At 39.5% G+C, this 21327-nt stretch overlaps 1 protein-coding gene across 3 annotated transcripts in view; it reads right to left on the minus strand.

Annotated features, from left to right (window-relative positions):
* Nucleotides 1-9695, minus strand: part of BOLL (boule homolog, RNA binding protein) — a 39920-nt gene extending 30225 nt beyond the window's left edge. For all 3 annotated transcript variants that reach the window (XR_009958775.1, XM_062578740.1, XM_062578739.1), the window contains exons 1-3: nt 9638-9695; nt 3948-4088; nt 1196-1287 (exon numbers count right to left, since the gene is read on the minus strand). Coding sequence is in view for 2 of the 3 variants with exons in the window: in XM_062578740.1 (XP_062434724.1) it covers nt 1196-1287; nt 3948-4088; nt 9638-9655 (251 nt within the window). In the remaining variant the exon portion in view is untranslated. The remainder of the gene's footprint in view (nt 1-1195; nt 1288-3947; nt 4089-9637) is intronic.
* Between the last annotated feature and the right edge of the window lie 11632 nt (nt 9696-21327).

The raw sequence follows: 21327 nt of genomic DNA on the forward strand, positions 1-21327 counted from the left end.
ATTTTCTATTCTATATGCTATCTGGACAATAAACTAATAACACATAATTACACAGAAAGTTAGGAATAAGTTTTGTAAATCATTTGTCGAACATAAGTTTATCAAGCCTGTGCTTGGATTTCAGAAAAAAAAAATCATTGAAAGCAATTATTTTCTGACATCTTTGTTGCAAAATGCCTATTGGCAATCACAACTGTGTAATAACTGGGTATTCTTGGATTATTTTATTATATGGTTGTGTACGCTGCCAGTCTTAAATACTGTTTTGAATTTAGCAGAAAGGTAGGGGGGCTTGAGCACACAACCAAGACCAGGATGACCAGGTCACGGGAACATGCCATGTAAGTATATTCTATGAAGGTAAGACCTGCAGCTCAGCACGCTAGTTACTGATATATATTATCTGCTGCCAGCACTAAAATTATGAGATACAGACATCATGCACAGACTTTCTGCTCTGAAGAGCTCTTCCAAATTAAGAGAATATACTTTAAAGGCAAAAATTTTCATGCATACACTTTTTTGTTTCAATTCTCTTTCCATTAGATTTCTGTTGTAGAACTGTTCCATGTACTGCTCACTTTCCTTCACCATTTTCTGGGTTCTAACAGTGACCTTATTCCCCAGCCAACCTTCATCTTTCCCAGATTTACTCTTCGGCTTTTTTCTCATCATTTATTTCCAGTCTTAGTCCCCTTCTCTGCAGTCATGACTCATTCTAAAATTTGTCCCCTGAGCTCTTGTCCCCAGACAAGATTACACAAAGTAATCCCAATTCTTCCCCTCTACTCCACCACAATCAGATGTCTCTCACTTCTTCCTTTCTCAGACATCTTTCCATACTGGCTCTCAGAAGGAAAAATATACATTTTAAATACTCAAACGACCCTTCTAAGATTATTTGTTTAAATTATTATTGCTATTAAAAAAAAAGGATCAGGAATAACCATTAACATTTTCCTAGGTACACATAGTTTTATCTTACACAATAACAACCATATGGTTTTACAATTAGGCAAGTTAAAAACACACTTACATGTAGCTGTTTAAGAGTACATTTTTGCATGTACAGAATAAATGGGACTATCAATGACATAATACTCTGAACTATAAAGGTCTTACTCAATTTACTACAGTCAGTCAATTTTCTGTTATATTTTCAATTTCTACAACATGCTTACTCTACTATACCAACCCTTTTGATACTCCAGCTCTGTCATTTACTATCTTCACCTCTTTCACACAGCCATACTGTGCAAAGAACTTCCTTAGGTCATTTTCATTAGTCTAGTAAAATAAATCAAGAGACAAAAAGAAGAAAAGTTGGTTTGCATAGTCAATCAATGAATATACTTTGAATAAAGTTTACCACAAACTAATTATAATCCTTGATGCAATTTGTGTGGAAGAATGAGCACGTACGTGCATCACAGCAAGAAACAAGAAAACAGCCTCACTTTTTAATTCCTCCATCTCATATTCAGCAATAATGCTAGAAATTCACTAAAATAATAAAATTTATATGCCAGCAGATTTAGATAACAATTATTCCTTTACAGATAAGATTAAAATTCAAATATAGCTAACTTGGTTCTGTAGTTTCTATAAATTATGTACTAGAACACAATTTAAAATATGAAACAGTTGTAATGTTCTCAAGCTTCAAACCAGCAGAGTATGTAGGCTTCTATGAAGAATTCGCACAGGTCACACAAACACACAAATCATTAACTCACAGACTTTATCATTAAGTCCATGCAAAACACTCTGATCCATCTGTCTGAAGTACATTAAACATAAGACCCTGCAGAGAAAGAGGCAGAGAGAGACCCCATGCAGAACTCCCGATCAGAAATCAGGCAAGAAGAGGCACTTTTAATGGAGAATAAATTGCATATCCTTAAAGAAAACCGTTCCCGACTTAAGCACGTGAAGTAAATGCACTGCTGGACTATGTGAATGCTCCTCTTCCCTCTGCAAATTAATTTTCCCTAACAATGCGTGGTGTTTAGGGCACCATATTCTTGAACACCACACTACAGATTTTCATGTTCCGTTCTGCATGGTCCTTTGTTAATACTACAGCTCATGCTGGAAGGAAGTGTGTGGATGTGCATGGATCTCTATATGCCTCAAGCAACTTCTATGTTCATCTATATGTTTCACTATTTTAAGGAATTATATTAGAAGTACTATTGTACTTCTAAGTAGCTATCTTTTATTAATTTTAAATGCATGCATACAATTTAGCAAACTCTTCTCTTGCACATCCAAGGTGTTTCTGCCTTATTTGAATTTGAGAAATAAGAGGTTTTCTTTAAAAAAAAAAAAAAAAGACACCACCACAAAGCAAACAAATACCCCTCTGTAAACTCTTAAGTCAAAATAAACCACTGATGGTAGAAGACTGTGCTATTTCCCTAACTGATCCTAACTGATCACATTAGAAAATACACACCCACTGAGAGAGTATGGGGAATAATGACAAACATGAGTGTATCTGAACAGGTAAAATGCACTTCAGTGTTTCACTGAAGCTCAGTAATCATCTCTTCTCCTTGGAAACTGCCTGCACCAGTCCCCAAGCAACTATCAACCATGGAAAAGTTAAAAATACCGAATGGAGTCCAGAACTACTCTCCTGAATGGATGACCACGCTTGACATCTGAACAGAAGTGTAAAGGGCTGTATATACAGAAACACAAATTCAGTCGAACAACTGATAGCATATACTGTAAAACTGTTTTATATGTGGTAAAGAACTAATATGGCTGAGTAATGAAAAGCATTAATAGAGTACAAAAGACTCTAGATTTACCCTCCCCTTAAATTTTCTCCTTTAAGCTTGTAATTTTCTCCTTTAAACTTACCTGCTTAGAAATGAAAGCCCTATAAAGGAGACTCCCCATTTCTAGGAGATTATTTCAATCACAATCTTGTAAACTGTAAAGATTACGTGCAGCTCAGCTGCTTCAACAAGATGAGAATAAAAAGCTATGACAAAATTGTTAAAACATAATATAGTCTGAGCTAAAGCTTCATACAACACCTACAGGATGTGGAGAATGTATACACACAGGACAATAAACTTCAAAACTCAAAGGCTTATATACAGAACCTATACTGATAAAGGAAAGTAGGAAGAGAATGCTGTTCTCAGAGATCCACAGGGAGGTTCACAAGCATCTGCATAAACATGGTATCTAAAGGTTTGCCAGAAAACATTCAGGACTTGAGTCCTTTCCTTCTCATGACACTTGCTTTCTTAAGAACTTGCTAGGTTCTTAAGAAAGGCTAATGTTGAGCCTTCACTCAGGTCAAAGATGCACAACACCTAACATTAAAGAAAGATGCCTTCAGATCTATGCAAAAAGTTACCTAACTGTAAATTTAAGTTTTTCCTAAAGCTTTAACAGTCCATTTCTCTCACTGAATGGTTCTCAAAATAGGAGACCAGATGCTTTCTTTCACAAATAGTAATCATTGCTATGGTGCTGAACCAAATGGAAGTGTTGGGCAAAATGGTAAAAGAGATGAAAGACTGAAAACTAAATTGCCTTCTGGGAAGAAGTGTCCACTTTTCACACACACACACACACACACAGAGATTATTAAATTACACTAAATGCTATATGTAATAAAGAAATTGTACATATGTTTCTATCATACTTGCTTATTACTACTGACTTCTTTGAAAAGAATAGACACTTCTAAAGAACTGCTATATCAGAATCTTCTAGCAGCTTGGGGTACAAACAGTCAATTTAGTGGCAAAATCAGGTAAATCAAGACTTAAAGCTTTAACATGCTATCAATTGAAACATTTCAGTGAAAAGCCACTTATCATCTGAATAAACACACTTACAATCATTTGCATCTCACATTTTCCCTACTGAACTTTAAAGTTATAAAATATCAGTTAGAAGCAAAATTAGTAAAAAGATACCTTAAAATCAATTCCTCCTACAAAGATGCGATTAGGAATAACTGTTCCAAACCTTGGGGCACTGGTTGGATTATTTAAAGGCACCGGTGACACAGTGTTGGGAGACGGAGATAGAGATTCTGTTTGCGTCTGATTTGTGGTCTGCTGATTGAAAGAAAATATTTTCAAAGATATTTTCAATACCTTACATAATATAAGCCATTAAGTCAAAAAATTATAAACAGAAAACACATATGGAATTTTTTGAGGAGCAAGCGAATGCTGTACAGTTGTGAACATTAACTACACCTATTTCTATACAGTATCCACTTCAGTAAAGCATTTAAACATAAGCTTAGTTTTAAGCATTTCAGTACCTTTTTGAATAAAAATACTCACCATTTGCACAGTCTGAAATTTGAACTATATTTTAATATCATTCTGAATTAGACGTTTAGAGTCCAATCCTCAATTTTCATTAATTATTAATTCTTATTTTTATGCTTGCACAGCACCCTGCTGTAGGAAGACAAAATTATGATTTCTATTTCAGATTAATTTATAGCCAGTAGAGGCCACTTACTTTAAGCCTATATGGAAGGGCTCTTCAAATACAACTAAACAGGTCAAATGTTTTGAACATATTATCTCCAAAACACACATCTATAAAATTCTGTTCACTGCAATAGCTAGGGCTTAACTTTCTGCACGCTGAGCATCTGTAATTCCACCACATAAAACCAGCAAGTGGGCATCTGACCAGAAAGGCAGCTGAGGACTAGTACTCCAATTCAGTAGACTCACTTGGTCCACACACAGTGTGCAAAGTGACCCTACAGGAAATTCTCTCTGCAAAAAGAAGAGCCAAATGCTCTTGCCCCAGCAGGGGAAAGGAATGCAGCACAGTTGGAACTTCATGAAACCGCCATTAGTGAAGTCTGACTGATGTTTTAACTTTCACCATGCTTACATCCATGAACTGCAAAACAATACAGACTTGCATCTCATTGGAAAATCTCTTCAGAACAGACTACTCACACTACCCTTAGGCAGTCAATCCTAACTTTGAGATGTCAGCTGCAAAGCAGCCATCCAGTACTGGACTCCACTAACAGAAATTGCAGTAGAGGCTTCAAGACCATTTTGACTGCACACAAGCAAACCTGAAAGTTTACTTATATTCTGTACTGGAAGAGTAGATTTGTTCTCAAATGTGATTTTACTCTGCACAACTCTGATACCTACTTAAGAATCTGAAATGTATTTTTATTTTTGAAGGAACATATTATTTTCCACCATGTGTATGAAACCAGCCAATCCTTTTCTCTTCCTTCCCCTCCCCATACCAATTCTGGACAGCAGTGCTACAGACAGTACAACTAAGGAAGGAGCCAAAGTGAAAGACAAAAAGCTAGTATAAGCTACAGATACGGGATTAATAGTAAGCAGAATAGAAAAAAGTGAATTAAGAATCTGAGGCTCTTAGGCTCCTTTACCGCATTTGAGGAGACTCCGTGTTTTTTCCTACGACAGCATAACTGCTAAAATTTGTAGCTGAGAAGCAAAGGCAAGAGACATGAAAGCGCATTTTAGAATTAGAAAGCTACTACATCTAATATGAACTTCTTTTCACTTCATGCAGTATTCGATCTTCTAGCTTCCACAGGAAACCAGAGTAGAAATTTAAGTCCTCTTAAATGGGTCTTCTCACAGAAATCTCTCATTTATTTACACTGTTTTACTTCTCTGTCTCATTTATTCACAAGACAACACCTTGTCCCTGTGAGCAGCATTTTCTGTATTTTAAGCATTCCTGGATAAAAACAAATCCCTTATCTTTGGGAGAACACACACAAAAATGAAGGCGTAAGGCAGACAGCTATACTGAAAGGAGAAAGGGAGAGATCAACTATTAGAAGGAATGTTAGGAAAGAAAGTTGACCTTTTGTTTGCCCTGCAAGCCCTTCTAGAATTATTTGAGATTTCCATAACTACCTGAGAATTAGTTTTATTAATTATGATTAATTTTTGTTATCATTGTTTTGGATACCTAAAAGACGATAGATCTAGCTTAGTCCATGACAGTTTAGTCTTGGGAAAAAACAAACCTTTTACTAATTTACTAAAATGTATACATTTGGGGCAGAGAAAAATCTCAATCTTTTCCCTGACCTATTCAACAGAAAGTATGTCTTCCTCCGGCGGGGAATACTATCCCAGAGTAATTGAAAGCACAAAGCCAAGAATATTAAACTCCTTAATGCAAAAGAAACACTGTGCTTCAAAATAAAAAGATAATTATTAAATAATTAACTAAATCCTTTAATCTAGCAGCAGGCTTGTCCCATACCTGTTATCAAATGAAATGCTCAGCTTCTCCATGTAGAGGAATACATTACTAACCACAACAAGAACAGAACAGATAGGTCCTTGTGCTGAAGAAATATTTACTTCAGTGAGCTCACTAATTCTTTCTAAAAATAAACTTCATTGTTTTGGTAAAGCTCTTGGGGAACTGACATCAAAATAACATCTCAGCTCCCAGTTTTCTGGGAGATCAATCTAATCTTTCTGCTGTACTTGGGGGTTTTGAATAACAACTGGCTGGTTGTCAATTTAACAGTCTTACCTGCAGATAACCACAAGTTGTACTCCTCTATATAACTAAGAAAAATGGAGAAGAATACTCTGATAACTTTAAATTGCCGTTTGAGAGGATGCAGAAGGGTGCATCTCACCTACCCTCTTGTTTAATACTCCTTTTAAGTCTAAGGGAGTCTGCAATACGTACAGAAGCTTAAGTATACCAATATACTGATACAACAAAATTTAGGCCTCTTCTACCAGTCTAGCTGAGGTGTTGGTGACAGAATGACAGAATCAATGTGAAAAACATAGTTGATGTAGTAAGGAACTCTGAACTGATCAGTGTTTTATTTTGAGGGCCTATTTCATCCATCCAAGGATTTAAAACCCTGTATTCCCATAAATTGCACTGCTCTAGGCAACAATGACTTGTACTATTTCCTCTCCCGTCTGTGACTAGCTATGATATTTTTAAATTATACAAATCTTGTCGCAACACTCAACCAACTAAATACACTGTGGAAAGGCTAAGTTTGATGGATATTCAACAGTCAATGAGCGTAAGAAGAATTAACATAAAAAGCAATACTTTTATATCTAGATAGAAGGAGATACTCCAAACTGCAGACTAAGGTGGCTCCGAATCTGTCTCTGTGTACCAGCAAAGACTGATACTACAGCAGACTGATACTGAAGATTTGTAAGCATAAATCTTCACTGGTTGTAATGATCATTCACAAGATAATCTGGCACAAACTAGGCAACTCTGACCTATTGCTGTAAATTATTCCCAGCATCTACAGGTTCAAGAAAGGATAATTTAAAGGCCTCATCCAAATACTCTAATATTTTAAAGTAAAATTTGGCTTACATTCTGAAATCTGTTTAAAAATTCAAACAGCATACAATGCTCTGTTCAGGAGTGATCACCTTTCTCTGTGCAAAAATTATATTAAATCTGAATTCCATAATAAGGGACATAACATAAATCCTACATTACAGCAACCATACTGGTTGAAACCAAAGACCCATGCCATCCACTGCATTGTGACAGCAGTGAGAAATCAGATGCCTGTGGAAAAAAGAAAGAACAGGGCACACACAACATACTTCCCTCTGAAGTATTCTTCCAACTGTGTAAGGCCCCGGCACTTCTGGGTAAATAACTCACAATTACTAGCACATGACAAAAAATTAGAAGAGACGCATGTACCAATTGAGGATTAAATCAATGAAAAATTTGATTTTGCATCTTTTGAACTAGTAATGAACAAAATTTGGTAACTTCAGTAATAAGCGTCTAACTTGAAGAAGTATTTTACGTTTTAATGTAGACTATTTCTTTCTTTTGTCATAACTGCACCTTGCAAGTGAGAGACTCTCAAACAACCAGGTCCCAATACAGTAACAAAAGTCATCAAAATACAGAGTTTTAAATACTTCAAAGTGCATGAACTTCCTCTCTTGAATTCAAATCCTGATGCTCAACGTGCATCACAGGTGCAATATTCCTCAGAAAGTCATCTGTACTACGGGGTGCAGGCACAAACTTCATTAATATCCTCAGCCTCTTGTTATGAAAGCATCATGTACCTCATACTATCTGTACTAAGCTTAGTCTTTCCTATGACTTTTCAGTCTCCTGCAAAGTTCAGAAAGAAAGAAAATTCAAGAGTTACTAAAATATAGTAAGTTTACCAGTCTCAAGTAGATAGCAGTAACGTCAAAATTACAGCATCCTACCCTCTGCTTGCTACTAACTCTCTTTTATAAACTATTTCAGTACTGAGAAACAGGGAGAGCTCTCTTAAACTCTTTCTGGATCTTGTTTTGGCTGCACTGGATGTGTCAACTTGCACGCCAAGAAAAAATCATAAACCCACAGTCCCAACAGCTTTGGAAGAAAGCAAGCTTACTGCAGAGAACAACTTTGACGACAATGAAGCAAGTTACTTTCTTCATGTCTTAAAACAGAAACACCATTTTGTTTCTGTAATTATCTGGAAATTGTGTTCAGAAATAGAGTATCAGAACTACAAAAGTAAGTAACACTTGACACCACAGTAAAAACCTATTCCTTACCTCAAGGATCTTCAATTTCACTTTCCTACACAAGTCTTAAGAGTTTTGTGTGTCTTACACACACACACAAAAAAAGAAGAAACGAGGAATTAAACACATCAATTACGAACTCCTCTATGCAGTAATGAACAACATATATTAATATTTCTATTTTGATAATTAAGTGGTGTTTCCCCACTTTAATGCCATTGCAGCAGTAAGAAAACAGAATAAAAGAGATCTTTATGCTAACGTCATATCACTTGTCTTATCATTTGTATATTTATGGTTTTTTAAACTCACTTAAGTTTGCATCATGTGACTTTATTTAAAGACGGTATATACATAAATCCAACAAATTTACAATGCCTAACTTAGGACGTTTGGCAACTGTTCTCTGCCAGCATTGACAATTTTTTTTTGTTTGTTTTCCTGTTGAATATATGCATGGTTAGAAAACTACACGCTACACAAACCAGGCGATTACTTCCACCTTCCAACAAACTTCTCCCTCTTTTTATGGTCTATATCTCACGACGCCAAAACCCAGACATGAGCGTCTCCCAAGTATTTACAGTTTCACCTCAGCTATGTACGTCTCCAAACCACCACCCCGATCGGGCACCTACAGCAGCCGCAGTTTGACGACCCCCCTCCACCCCCCCCACACCCCCCGGGGCAGCGCAGCACGAGGAGTCGCCAGGACGGGGGGCGGTAACCGCCGGGCTGAGGAGAAACCCGGCAGGCCGAGCCCCGCGCGGGGAAAAGCCGTTACGCGCGGCAGCTGCCGCTCGCCCCGACGCCGGGGCAGAGGCTGAGGGCGGTTCGGGGCCCCGAAGGGGGCGGCCCCGCGGGCAGCCGCGGCCCCGCGCCGGGGCCGGGCCCGGGCCCGGCCGCCCTGAGGCGGCGCCAACCACCCCCCTCCCCCCCGCCCCCGCGCGCTTTTGGCGGGAAGGCCACGCTCGCCGCGGCCCTGAGGGCGAGGCACGGGCCGCGGCTCGGCTCGGCCCGGCCCGGCCCCGCTGCGGCCGGAGCGGCTCCCCCGGCCGGGCCCCGCTCCTCACCGCGCCGTCGGGCTCCATCTGGCTGCGGGCGCGGCGCCGCAGCACGTTCCCGGCACGCGTCTCGCTGCTGGGCGGGCGGCGGCGGCCTCGTGCCCGGCCCGCGAGCGCCGGCGGAGCGCGGGGGCGGGCGGCGGCGGCGGGCGGGCCCGCGCGGGGGGCGGGGGCGAGCGCGCAGCCCAACCGGCGGCGCCCCGGGCAGGGGGCGGCTCTGCGGGCAGAGCGGGGCGAGGCGCGCGTTGATACCAGGGTTGAGGGACGAGGCCGGGCGAAAAGTGGTCCGGGAGGGACGCGGCCGCCCGCGCCGCCCCCTCTTCGCCGGGCGCCGCCGCGGGGCGTCCCCCCGCCCGGGGCTCCCGGCCGCTGCCCCCGCCGCCCCCCGCCCGGCACCGCCCCCTCGGCGGCGGCCCGCGCCCCCTGCTCCGCACGCCGCGCCGCGGCCGGGCAGCCGCTGCCCCGCCGCGGCCGGGCGCCCCCCGCCATGGCCGGCACCGGCTGGCGCTGTCACTCAGCGCCCGCCCGCGCGCCTCGCCGCGGCGGGCCCGGGGCGGCGGCGGCGGCTGCCGGGCGCTGCCGCGGCGAGGGGATGGCGGCGGCGGCGGCGGCGCGGCCCGACCCCCCCCCCGGACGCGGGGGCTGCAGCGCCCGGGCCGCCTCCCGCGCGGCTGCCGGCCCGGGCCGCGCTGCTGGAGCCGGGCCGAGCCGAGCCGAGCCGAGCCGAGCCGGAGCCCGCCGTGGTTTGGGCTCGTGGCCGCGGGAAGGGCGCCGAGCCCCAGATGAGCTCCCGGCGCTCCTGCTGCAGGTTTCCCAGAAGAGCAGCTCAGCTGGGGGTTTCTGTCGGCCTTTAATGAGCAGCACTGCCAGCAGCTGCCCATCGGCGTGTTGCATCCAGTCTGCACGTGCAAATTGCCCTCGGAATAGCTCTGCTGCTCAACAGGTGTGAACAAAGCAGCGAATCAAACGTCCAGCTCAAATTCAGCGGTGTTGCAAGGTACAGCACCACAAAAATCCCTGATTTGTGGTGCTGTACAGAAATGTGCGCCTGGAGAAGCACCCCCATTTAAAAACTTTCTCAGAGTGGTGAAACCTGTGTAGGCCAAGTCAGAGCCGCTTGAGATATAACCTCGCCGTGACTGTACGGCCAACATATCGTTGGTTGCTTTCCTTATTTTACCTTCTACTTACGTGACTGCTTCAAAATACAAACTTAAAGGAAATTTTACCTGGGTAATATCTACAATAAAATATATTTTAGTGGAATTCATATCTTTGTGTTGCGCTTAAATTTGCTTTATACAAACTATACAGAGCCAACCTAAACCTGAGAGTCCCTTCCGCACAGCCTGCGTCATGAAACTCCCACTCAGGTTACACAGTTCCCAGACTGTCCATCCTTGCATGATCCTACAGTGTTTCATACCTTTCTGGTGCTGCTTCAGCATCTACCACTTTCTGCACCATTACTGTTATCACAGTGAATTTAAAAACTAAATATAAGAGACACTATTAATTCTGTCTGTAATATATAACAGTTTAATGTTTAACTCCTAGTAGCAATCTTTTTAGCTGAGAAAACTGTATAAAAATAAAGGCAACCTCACAGAGATGATGAGATTCTTAGAAAGAAATATTTGTTTTTATTTCAATACAGAATTCTGCTGAGTTGTATTCATTGACCTACTTATATGAATATTCATCACACAGCAACAAAGCTTATTCTAAGAACAGTGCTACATTTTAACGATCTGTACAGCAGAATAGGCCGAGTCTTTCATGTGCTTCATATTATGAGTTGGGAAAATTCAAAGTGAGAACAGATGAAAGAATAGAGAAACATTCAAAGACATGAAAGTGTATTTTTGCATAGTTTTAATTGCTGGAGCTTCTACCTTACACTTCTTCCTCAGGTTAAAAAATTATACCTAGACATCTTAAACTGAAAATAAGGCAATTGTGGCAGAAATAGGACTTTTGCATATAAATGGGAAAGATTGATCTATGACAATTTTTAATCTGAAAACCTGAAAAGCTAACACATCTGCAAATTTAGTAATATTACAGGCAGAGCTGGCACAAAATGATGCCACGCACACAGGATTTAAATACTACAACAAAAGTTGCAGGGCTGTTGTGGCGCTACGGGGCCACCTCGTTAAGGGACTAGTGTCCTGACTTAGGAAGTCCTTCTCAAAGGAAGTCAGGAGTGTGTCCGTTTTTCCTGACTCTGCATGTCAGCAACACACGCAGCACGAAGGGATCGCTCCTACTGTTCTCTCCCAGAAATTAAAAGGCAGTGCGTCTGACCCTGCTGGTTCCTGTAGGCTCTCGCCTTTTGTCCTTTCTTTACGGGATAAGGGAGAGATCAGAGAAGAGGAAGTCAGAGGTTAAGCAAGGAAAGATAAATCGAAAAAAAGCAAGACAGAAAAAGGGGGGAAATGATTTGGGAGAGTAAAGGCACAAAAAGGCAAGGATGATTTCATCAGTAATACACTGGGTCTGGTAACAGACTACCATTTCAGTGATTGATGGCTTGACCTTGGAAAAAAGATGCTACTTCCTTTGCTTCTATTGCTTATCTATAAAATGCAGATGGTAATGCTAGCTTACCTACCAGCATCTTAACATCTTTTCATGGGAAAAATATATTAATATTTTTTATTAGACAGGGGGAACCAGGCTGCACCTGATGAAAGATTAGTTCCTTTCTCCTCTCAATTTCATAAAAATGTCTCATAGGATGCAACTAAAAGATTGACTTCTCTGTTGCATAGAATATGATTGTATTAAAAAACCCCTCTAATTTATACAGATGTATGCAGCAATTTCTTTTCTTTTATGAGCTTTTGAATAGATTCTCTACACTGGGAGGCTTATCCAGAACAACCAAAAAGATGAGAGCTCTAGGTGTTCAAAGAATTTGAGGAGACCCGCTAAGAGAGTAGCTATAGTCTTTAGAAGCATATTATAGTGGTCACCTAAATAGTGCAATTAATAAAAAGATTGTGGCCAGTGCCATGTGAAAAATGCCGACGGAAATGACTCATTTCCGGGAAGTTTTCCATTCATTCAAATGGGTGTGTATGAATTTCTCCGACAGGACCTTCCTATCGTACAGGCTTTTTTCCCACACCATTCCCATTCTCGCTTTAGCTCTGTACATCTCCCTTCTACATGAGCAATGACTCCTTCTGTCTTCACCTTAGCTTTTACTTTTCTCTTTGCCTCTTGTCTGTGCCTCCCACTTTGTGTCTGAATGCCCTAATTATATTCTCACGCCTCTCCTCTTGTCTGTGCCCCCTTTCCCCATCCAGCTGCTGCACAGGTATTTTCGACCCCTCTGGCCCCTGCAGCCACCTCTATCAAGCTCTTGCTTCAGCCTTTTTCCTAAGTGTCTGTCAAACTGACCAGCTATTCTGCTGAGAACTGATTTCCTCATTTCTGTCACATCTCGTATTTTCCCTGCTCTCAGTGGTGGATAACTCAGAGGGACAAAAGACTTGACGGTCAGTACACTGGTCTGTTCTCCCATATTGGTTCCCCAAGGTGGTAGATTGTGACCGCGTAACTCAAACATCCTCATTCAGTCCATCCTCGCAAAACATTAATACCACCGTAGATGATTTGTAGTTCAAAATGTATCAGAAGAACTTAAGATTTCTTTTAAAATTTAAGACGTATTTAGATTTTACAGTTTTGTTTAAAAATATTCTATTTTCCAAAAGTAGTTATCAGCATGACATAGGTTATTGGAGTCACTACATAAGACTGGCATCCTTCTGTCTCACTTCAGAGCTCAGAATATATGCTTTACTTGTACAGGAGCTTGTCTGTGTTTTATTTTACATGTCCTCAAGGGGGAAAAAACCTACTGGAAACTGCTGCTTACAAGTTTCACTGCTGATGGAGCTTTTTGTCATAGCTAAAACATAGTATTGTTAAAAGAGTCAAAATTGGAAAAGTTCTTCCAAGTGTGGTAGCATCTATATTTGCCTATTGTAAGTCAAATTTTAAAGATTATCAATCCCTTCCTAAATGTCCCTAACAAATGGAAGAATCATACTGCAAAAGCCATAATAGTAACATGTTTGTACATGTTGATACATCTCTTACCTGAATAGCAACAGATACTCCTGCTCTTGAAGTATGGAGCCCTTTGTTTAATCTGATAATGAGATTATTAATATGAAAACCTAAATAGGTCTACTGAGAAATTTGATTCCTTTATGTACTATAAAAACATAGTCCTTCAATAAGACACTACAGATATGTGTCACATGGAAATTTTAATAGATCTCCAATTAGATGAGTGAAAAGAAAATGATCAGACTCCTGATTTATATTAACTTAGTGTGACAGACTTGATTTTTTTTTCCTCTCATTTTGCCATACTATGTTGTCTTTATTAAAAGAAATAATAATAATGCTGAACCTGATGTTGATAAATTACATTTTTTCAATATTCTTTTGCAGTTGTCATTATATTTTACATAGTTCATTGAACTGAATATAAAATTCTGCAGGCAGAAAAAAATGAGTAGAAAAGACTGTAAACAATTGACATGTACTATGAAACAAAAGTGGGGAAAAAATTAAGTTACTTGCATGAAAAAAAGTATCAAACCTTGCTTGCTCTGGAAGTGTAAAGCTATATGGATTTAAGTGCGATTTAATACCAACTTACACTGCCATCATGTTAAAGAGGTCTTCCTACAAGGTAAAGAGCTGCTTTCTTTCCTAATTCATCTGATGGTCATCAGACAAAATGGCTCTGATTACAGCTTTTACAACTTGATTCTTTGAATGTCATTATATTTCCAGATACTTACACATGCCAAATGAAAAAAAAAAAAAAAAAAAAAAAAAAAGAAGTTAAGAAGGATCTTACTGTAAATAGGATGTTCCTAATATGTTCACCATACTTGGGGAAAATTTTAAGTAATTTTCCTTACTGTGTTCTGGGTTTAGTCTTTCAAAAGGTCAGGAGCTTTTCTCTCCACTGACTTCAATGGTTTGAAGTAAAATGCCACACATGAATATATACATTAAAAGAGCCAAACCATGTTATTGTTGTCCATTATATATTTTTTTCTTTTTTGTGCAACTGGTAATTTACTCCTTACATACATTTTTCTCACATACAGATAAGATAGCTGCTTCTGTTTTAGCAGGTAGATCGCATTTATGGAGGAATTCTTGCCTGAATTACTGCCTACTTCTGTTGCTTTTGTTCTACTACCTGCTATTCAAAACTTCTGCAGGTAAAAGTGAAAAGTATAACATAACATAATTGCTATTGTTTGGAAACACTATTCTGAATAGTTGAACACAGAAGTCAAATAATCACCTTTTACTTACTCTTGTCTTTCCCACAAGAAGTTCTATACTGTATAGAACTATATATAGAGTATATATTGTATACACTCAATATTATCGGACATATACCATCCCACTCTCTACTTTTGTCCTGTGAATGAAGAGCTTCTGCAGTTGCAGTCCCAACTTGAAGCAATTTAGGATGATCAAAACATATCAAGAAACGGTGTCCTTTAACTGAATTAACTACCTGATAAGAGTCAAAAGAGAACTTAAACAAGATGAAGGTAGTTGGGTATAAGGAGAAAAGCATATGCTTTGTCTTTCTGTACATTATGATTTAAATTACTTTCTATGTTAGTTGATTGAAATGAATGTGGAATTTAATGGTGAGAATGAGAACTGCAACTGTAAAGTATCAATTAAAGAGATGAGAACAGTACATTTTGCAACCTGAGACTTCAATGTCCTATTTTAGATACTTGGTTTCTCAGAGTTATTACTCAATTTTAGAGAAATAAGCCCAGCAAACTTTAATGGGCAACACTCGATCATAATCTAATTCTATAATTACATAGAATATTTTATCTGATCTCAAGTAACTCTACAGAGAAAGTCCTTTTCTGTGATTCTCTGTAACTTTCTACTACTTCTTACTCGTCATTAGATAAGTAAGAAGGACAAGAACTCAAAACATTGATCTATAAAAAGGATTGCTCGTCTTTCCCCACTTGACTTAAATGGAGTTGTTTTTTGTAACGTGAAAAGATTTTTCCATATTAATGTTTCATTTTGTTTCATTTAGAATCAAGCTTTATACAACCTTTATCATGCTTGTGTGAGTGATTAGGGAATACTTTTCCTTCCTTTTAAAATATTTTTTGCTACATTTGTAAATCAGCTCAATCTTCCCTCTCTTTCTGCATTCTGTAGAAAACAATCTCTTACTCTGGTTTCTGTGAGCTCTGTAATAGTTTAACTTTTTGCCTTTCACTCAAATCAGGGTCTTCAAAGTATTTGGAATTTAAAATGAATTAGACTTTTCTGTAGTGGCTCACAGGAAATAATTCAGTGTAAATTTTCACCCATGTTATGGACCTGGGGATTGATAAGACAAGAGTCATTTCTTCTTTTCCTTTTTTTCTTCTCCCACAAACCACAAACCTTTGAAAAGTGCTCTGTTCAAATACAGTTCACTGACCCTCATTGTGTATATTATCTACTCTTAAAAAACACTTCTTGGCATCTTTAGGCATCAAGCTTGCAGAATATTTATGGGAAAAGTCTTGCTGTCTTTTGAACCAACAGTGGCATAGCCTGAGTAGTCAATAATCTCTACCTTTTTAATCTGTCTAAATCTTGTCATTGAGTCTGAATGTGCATTTGAGATTAGATGAGTTTAGAAGAGAGGGTAAGTAGGTATCATTAGAGTAGATTGTGGTAATTAAATGAATCTTCCATGCCACAACCTAAATAGGTATCTTAAATGAAGTTTCCTCAACACAGATATCATTTTCACTTAACTGTGGTTTTGGCTGTATAATTCTACATTGGAGAGAAACACTCTCCTAGCCTTTTATTTGCAAAATGCTTCACTTTCCTAAACCTGCTGGAAAATATAGTGGGAGTTACAAGACTGTTAGGATTTTAACTACCAGCCTATTTAACTTTACTTGGAAAACAAAGATAAGCAGTGGTTAACAATACTTTTGAATTTTATATGCTAATACTCCCACTGTGGCAAATTTCAGGAAAATAAGCTTACATAGATTAGTCATTAGCCTTTCTTTTCCCTATCCTTTGAATATCTCCTCACTTGCCATTAAGTAACAAGAGATTTTGCTATAAAAGATTAAATATACTTCATCCCTGATGGAAAGTATTCTAAATCTTCTTAAAATCCTGTTCAACTAACACCAGGGGAATTTAAGTTATTTTGGGGATTACATTTTGATCATAATTATATAACAAATTTTTTATTCTCTCTTTGGGATGTCTTTCTCTGATGAATTAAGAGAGATGGGCCAAATTTGCATAAATGTTTTTAACAAGTCTTCAAAGCCATCTATCTAGCAACATGTAAGTGAGGTATGACGGAGTAGGCCAGTCTGCATAACTTCAGGTTCAATGTAGAAAGGATAGACTTATAAGGGTTCCTGCTTCTATCTCCCCTTGCATCTACCATCCTTCTAAGCCAGTGTGGAAGGTGTCAAAAATATTGCTTGGTAATACTGCCTGGACTTCTTTTCTTAGGAAACAAGCTATCTTTGAAAAGTGGTAAATGAGGGTATAGACCTTAACACTCTCTCTGGGTAACCATTGAAGCATGGGAGAGAATGTATGCTGTGCTCTTCTAAATATGGCAAATACTTCTAACACTGACCTACTTTGGGTAAATCTACAGTAGTATTTTCTTTTGGCTTGAGAGTGCACTTTTGAAGCAAATCTCCTGATTATCCTAACTCACCTACTTAGTTCACATCACAGAGCAGTTTCAAAGTGTGCAAAATGCCTTTGCCTCGGTTAAACTAAACCAGAGGTTGTGCCCTAAAAATGCAGCTGCTGCACTCCAGCATGCAGGTATTCCAGCCATGGGACCGTACCAGACCTCTTCCCAAATAAACCTCCCAAAATGCATATGAGAGGCATGTCAGGTCCTCAGCACCAGTATTTTCTCTGTACAGATCCACTCATATTGTTACTTGTCCTCACATCATTCTTGGGAGCCCCCAGAAAGAATTCCAGGTCTTTCTTCCTTGAATTTGGGCTACTGCACATTCCCATAGTGGTCCAGGCTGCATATGATTAACTTGCTTGCGACCAAACCTAGCTGAGCAATGCACCATTATTCCTCATTAAGAAAAACGCTGTGCATCTAATAAACAAGCAGAGGGACACCTTAGATTCCATGCTTGGTACGCTCACTAAATTGCCTCCAAAGTCTTTAACAGCAAAATGAATATGAATACGGCTACTGCTGACATTACTAATGTATTTTTTTTCTGAAATGGCAAAATTACAGACTAAAGGACCACGATAATAGCCTTTTAGTTGTGTATAACCAGAAGATTTTCCTTCCTCAGTAAGAAGAGTTCATGACTCACAGGTATCATTTAATACTAATGCTTCTTCCCCAGCAGCTGCACAGTTCATGATAATCCAAATGCTTCAAAAATTTGCACCTAAGTGGATGGGAACCATGCTGCCATGTACATTCCTAACACTGAAAATACTAATTGAGTTGGGAAGGAGGTGAAAGGCTGTAACAGAGTGCACTGGCATGAAATTATACCTGTTGGTAGGTATCTACTAAAGGAAAAGGGAAATGGCACACACCTATTGGAGCGTATTGTTCATCCTAGTTAACAAGCAACATAGAGCCCAAAAGGTAGCAGTAACTACAATTAGATTTCTATACATGCGTCTCAGCCAAAGAAATACTAAAAGGAGTGATCAGAAGAGTTAAAAAGAATTCTGTGAAAAAGACAATTATGGGTTAAAGTTCTCATTAACAGGAATTACCACCTACCTTAAACAAGAGCCATTATTATCTCAGTTAGAGCGTGGTGCTTCTAATGCCAAGGTCATGGGTTCAATCCCTGTATGGGGCTATGCTGAGGGTTGGACTACATGATCTCCAGAAGGTCCCTTCCAACCTTACCATTCTATGATTCTATGATTACTAAGTACCATTAGACTTAAATCTGAGCTGAGCTTTAAGATTTCTCTAAATTTTCAAGAAAATTTCTGTTACAAACTCTACAACATGCCTTTCCTCCCCCAAGCGTAAGTAACTAGCTAGCCAACAACTAAAGAGAAGGAACCTGAAAGAGATTCACTAATTACAATGATGAGTAAAGTCTAGCTATGCACAGAAATGTTTTGCCAAGCTTGTAGCACTGCTTGTGGGTGAGGTTATCTGATGCTGTCCATTCAAAGACATTGTTTTCAAATACTTGTTAACTTACTGAACTTCAATCACTAGGGCCAAAAATTTGAAGATGTCACTATATAGCAAGTAGTGGCTATAACATAAGATTAAACATTACGTAGATGAGGTCCTGATTTTACCCTTTCTTTTAGTTAGCTGGAGTATTCATTTGGGCAAATAACACCACTAAAATAAAAGATTACTCTTTGGAGTTAAGAATTGCCAGACATCTTACATAACTGAAGTATTCTAATTGCTGGATTGGGAGAGCCTGAAGGTACTGTCAGACAGTAAAAATAATCCACTAGCGACTTCAGCTGGAACAGGAAAATCATTAAGATAGAGGCATATCACAAGAGAACTTCTTGCTAAGTTAGAGAAGACACAATATCTATACTACCTAGAAAATAAGAAAACACATAGTAGTGTTTTTCTCTACAAAGTGGGAGGCAAGACAAAACAAGAATCACTAAATAATTTAAGAGGCAGTGAATCAAATAGTGTAAATATTTTAAGAATAAGAAAAACTGAAAGTATATGCAGTATTTGTTTTAAATGTATTAAAGATGATGACCTTTTGTCTATATTCATACTGACTCATATTTGTTTTTTTCCAGTTTAGAAAATTTTGTTTATATTTATACAGACAAAAGATGACATTAGGATGACTTGAAAAAAATGAGTGAAGTTTACTAACAGGTTTATATAAATAAATGATATAATTAATCTGCATTTTTATTTAATAATTTCATAATCAAGATAATAGCAACACAGACAAACATACACAGTAACTACTGAGACTTAAGAAGCCATATTTTAAGAATTATCTAGCAATACATTTTATCATCAATAATTTTACGTAAGTCTAATCAATTCTAAAGTGAAATAAGATTTGCTATCATTGTGACTATATACTTGAAGAAATTACAACGTTCCCCATTGCTCTTTCCCAGTCTTGCAAAATAGATGTTCCTGTCACAGGAAAAGATGGCAGTTTTCACCCTTCATCAGTCATGGTCAATTGGTAAAGGAGCACCACCTTCATGTTCCCAATACAATACTTAATTTTATGAGCTTCTCAAAAAAGCACTATCTAGGTCAAAACTGGTGACTTACATAAGCTTTATTGCAGCAAAGCTCCAAAAGACTGTATTTCCAGCTATTTTATGACAGAAAATACGCCCCCTAAAGAACAATTGTGTATCTCAAGGATGCAATAAGTTGAGTGTATAAAAAAGTATCAGACACACTGCAGGCACTTACTAATTCAGGTTGTGTTCAGGCAAACATAAATAGATTTTTATTCTATTGTCTAGACTTTCTTAGCTTGAGTTAATTGTTTGACTGTTTTTGAATATGTGTCCCTATCTCCTCTTTTCCACCTATTTTAGGATATGTCTATGCTGCAGATTTCACACAGTATGGAGATACAGAAAGCTAGTGCTAGATGAGCTGCTTCGATAGTGGAAGCTCGATGTCTGCAGCAGTGCAGTTAGTTCCATGCAAACTACTGTAAATGCTATGGAAGAATTCACAGCAAGCTCTTCTCTACTTCCTTTACGCAGACTACTTACCTACAAAGGAAAGAAGGGGCTCCAGGGTGTCCAACACAATGGCAAAGAGAGGATGCTTCAGTTTTGTCATTTCCATCACTCTGTAAAAAAAAGGGAGCCTTCAAAATGTTGTCCTGGATAACTAGTCCCACATCCTGAAAGACCCAATACAAAAAGGATGAAATTCAGTGTATTAAACAAGAACTCAGGCACTTCTAAGTTGCAGGAAATATTTTGGGAACTGTAGGTAAAGCCTGATCCTCCCTGTCGTCATGGCCCCGAGGCGCTAACAGGCCTCCCCAGGCTCAGGCCTCCACCTCAGCCAGCCCAAGGCCTCGCTCCCTGCCCCTCCAGCCGTTCCCACCTGCCATCCTCCTCCTCCCATCCCACAGCCCTGCCTGGCCATCGCAGGGCCTGGTCTGATCCTGGTTCCCCTCACCGGACCCGATCGTGACGCCGGGGCCTCGGCCTCCCCCATCCCGCGGTGCTGCTCCCTGCTCCCCTCTCTCAGGGAGCAGCTGGTCCATGTGGATGGAGTCAATGCATTGCAACTTTAAGTTTTTAACCAGTCACTGGTGTAAAGAATTAAGCATAATGTCAGCTGCTGTTGTTCAAGTGTATACAAATGGCAAATCACAAAAGAGTAATTGCAGGGTGATACAGTGCAGTGTTTGTATATGGCGGGGAACAATGGATCATCTTAAAACTGAATATGGATACTTGTTAAAAACATTTCTTACTAAGCATTCTTGATTTTTAGCTTTCTATACAAAGTTTTTAGTGTAAGTTTCCCTTTGTTAACTCTTTTTTTGACTAAGTATTAAAAGTATAAATACTAACTGCTATTTTCCTTCACAGTTCATGGTTCTCCATATTTACAAACAGAAGCAGATAGA

Source organism: Rhea pennata, chromosome 6 (assembly GCF_028389875.1).
Source record: "Rhea pennata isolate bPtePen1 chromosome 6, bPtePen1.pri, whole genome shotgun sequence".
In the NCBI taxonomy this organism is placed as follows: Eukaryota; Metazoa; Chordata; class Aves; order Rheiformes; family Rheidae; genus Rhea; species Rhea pennata.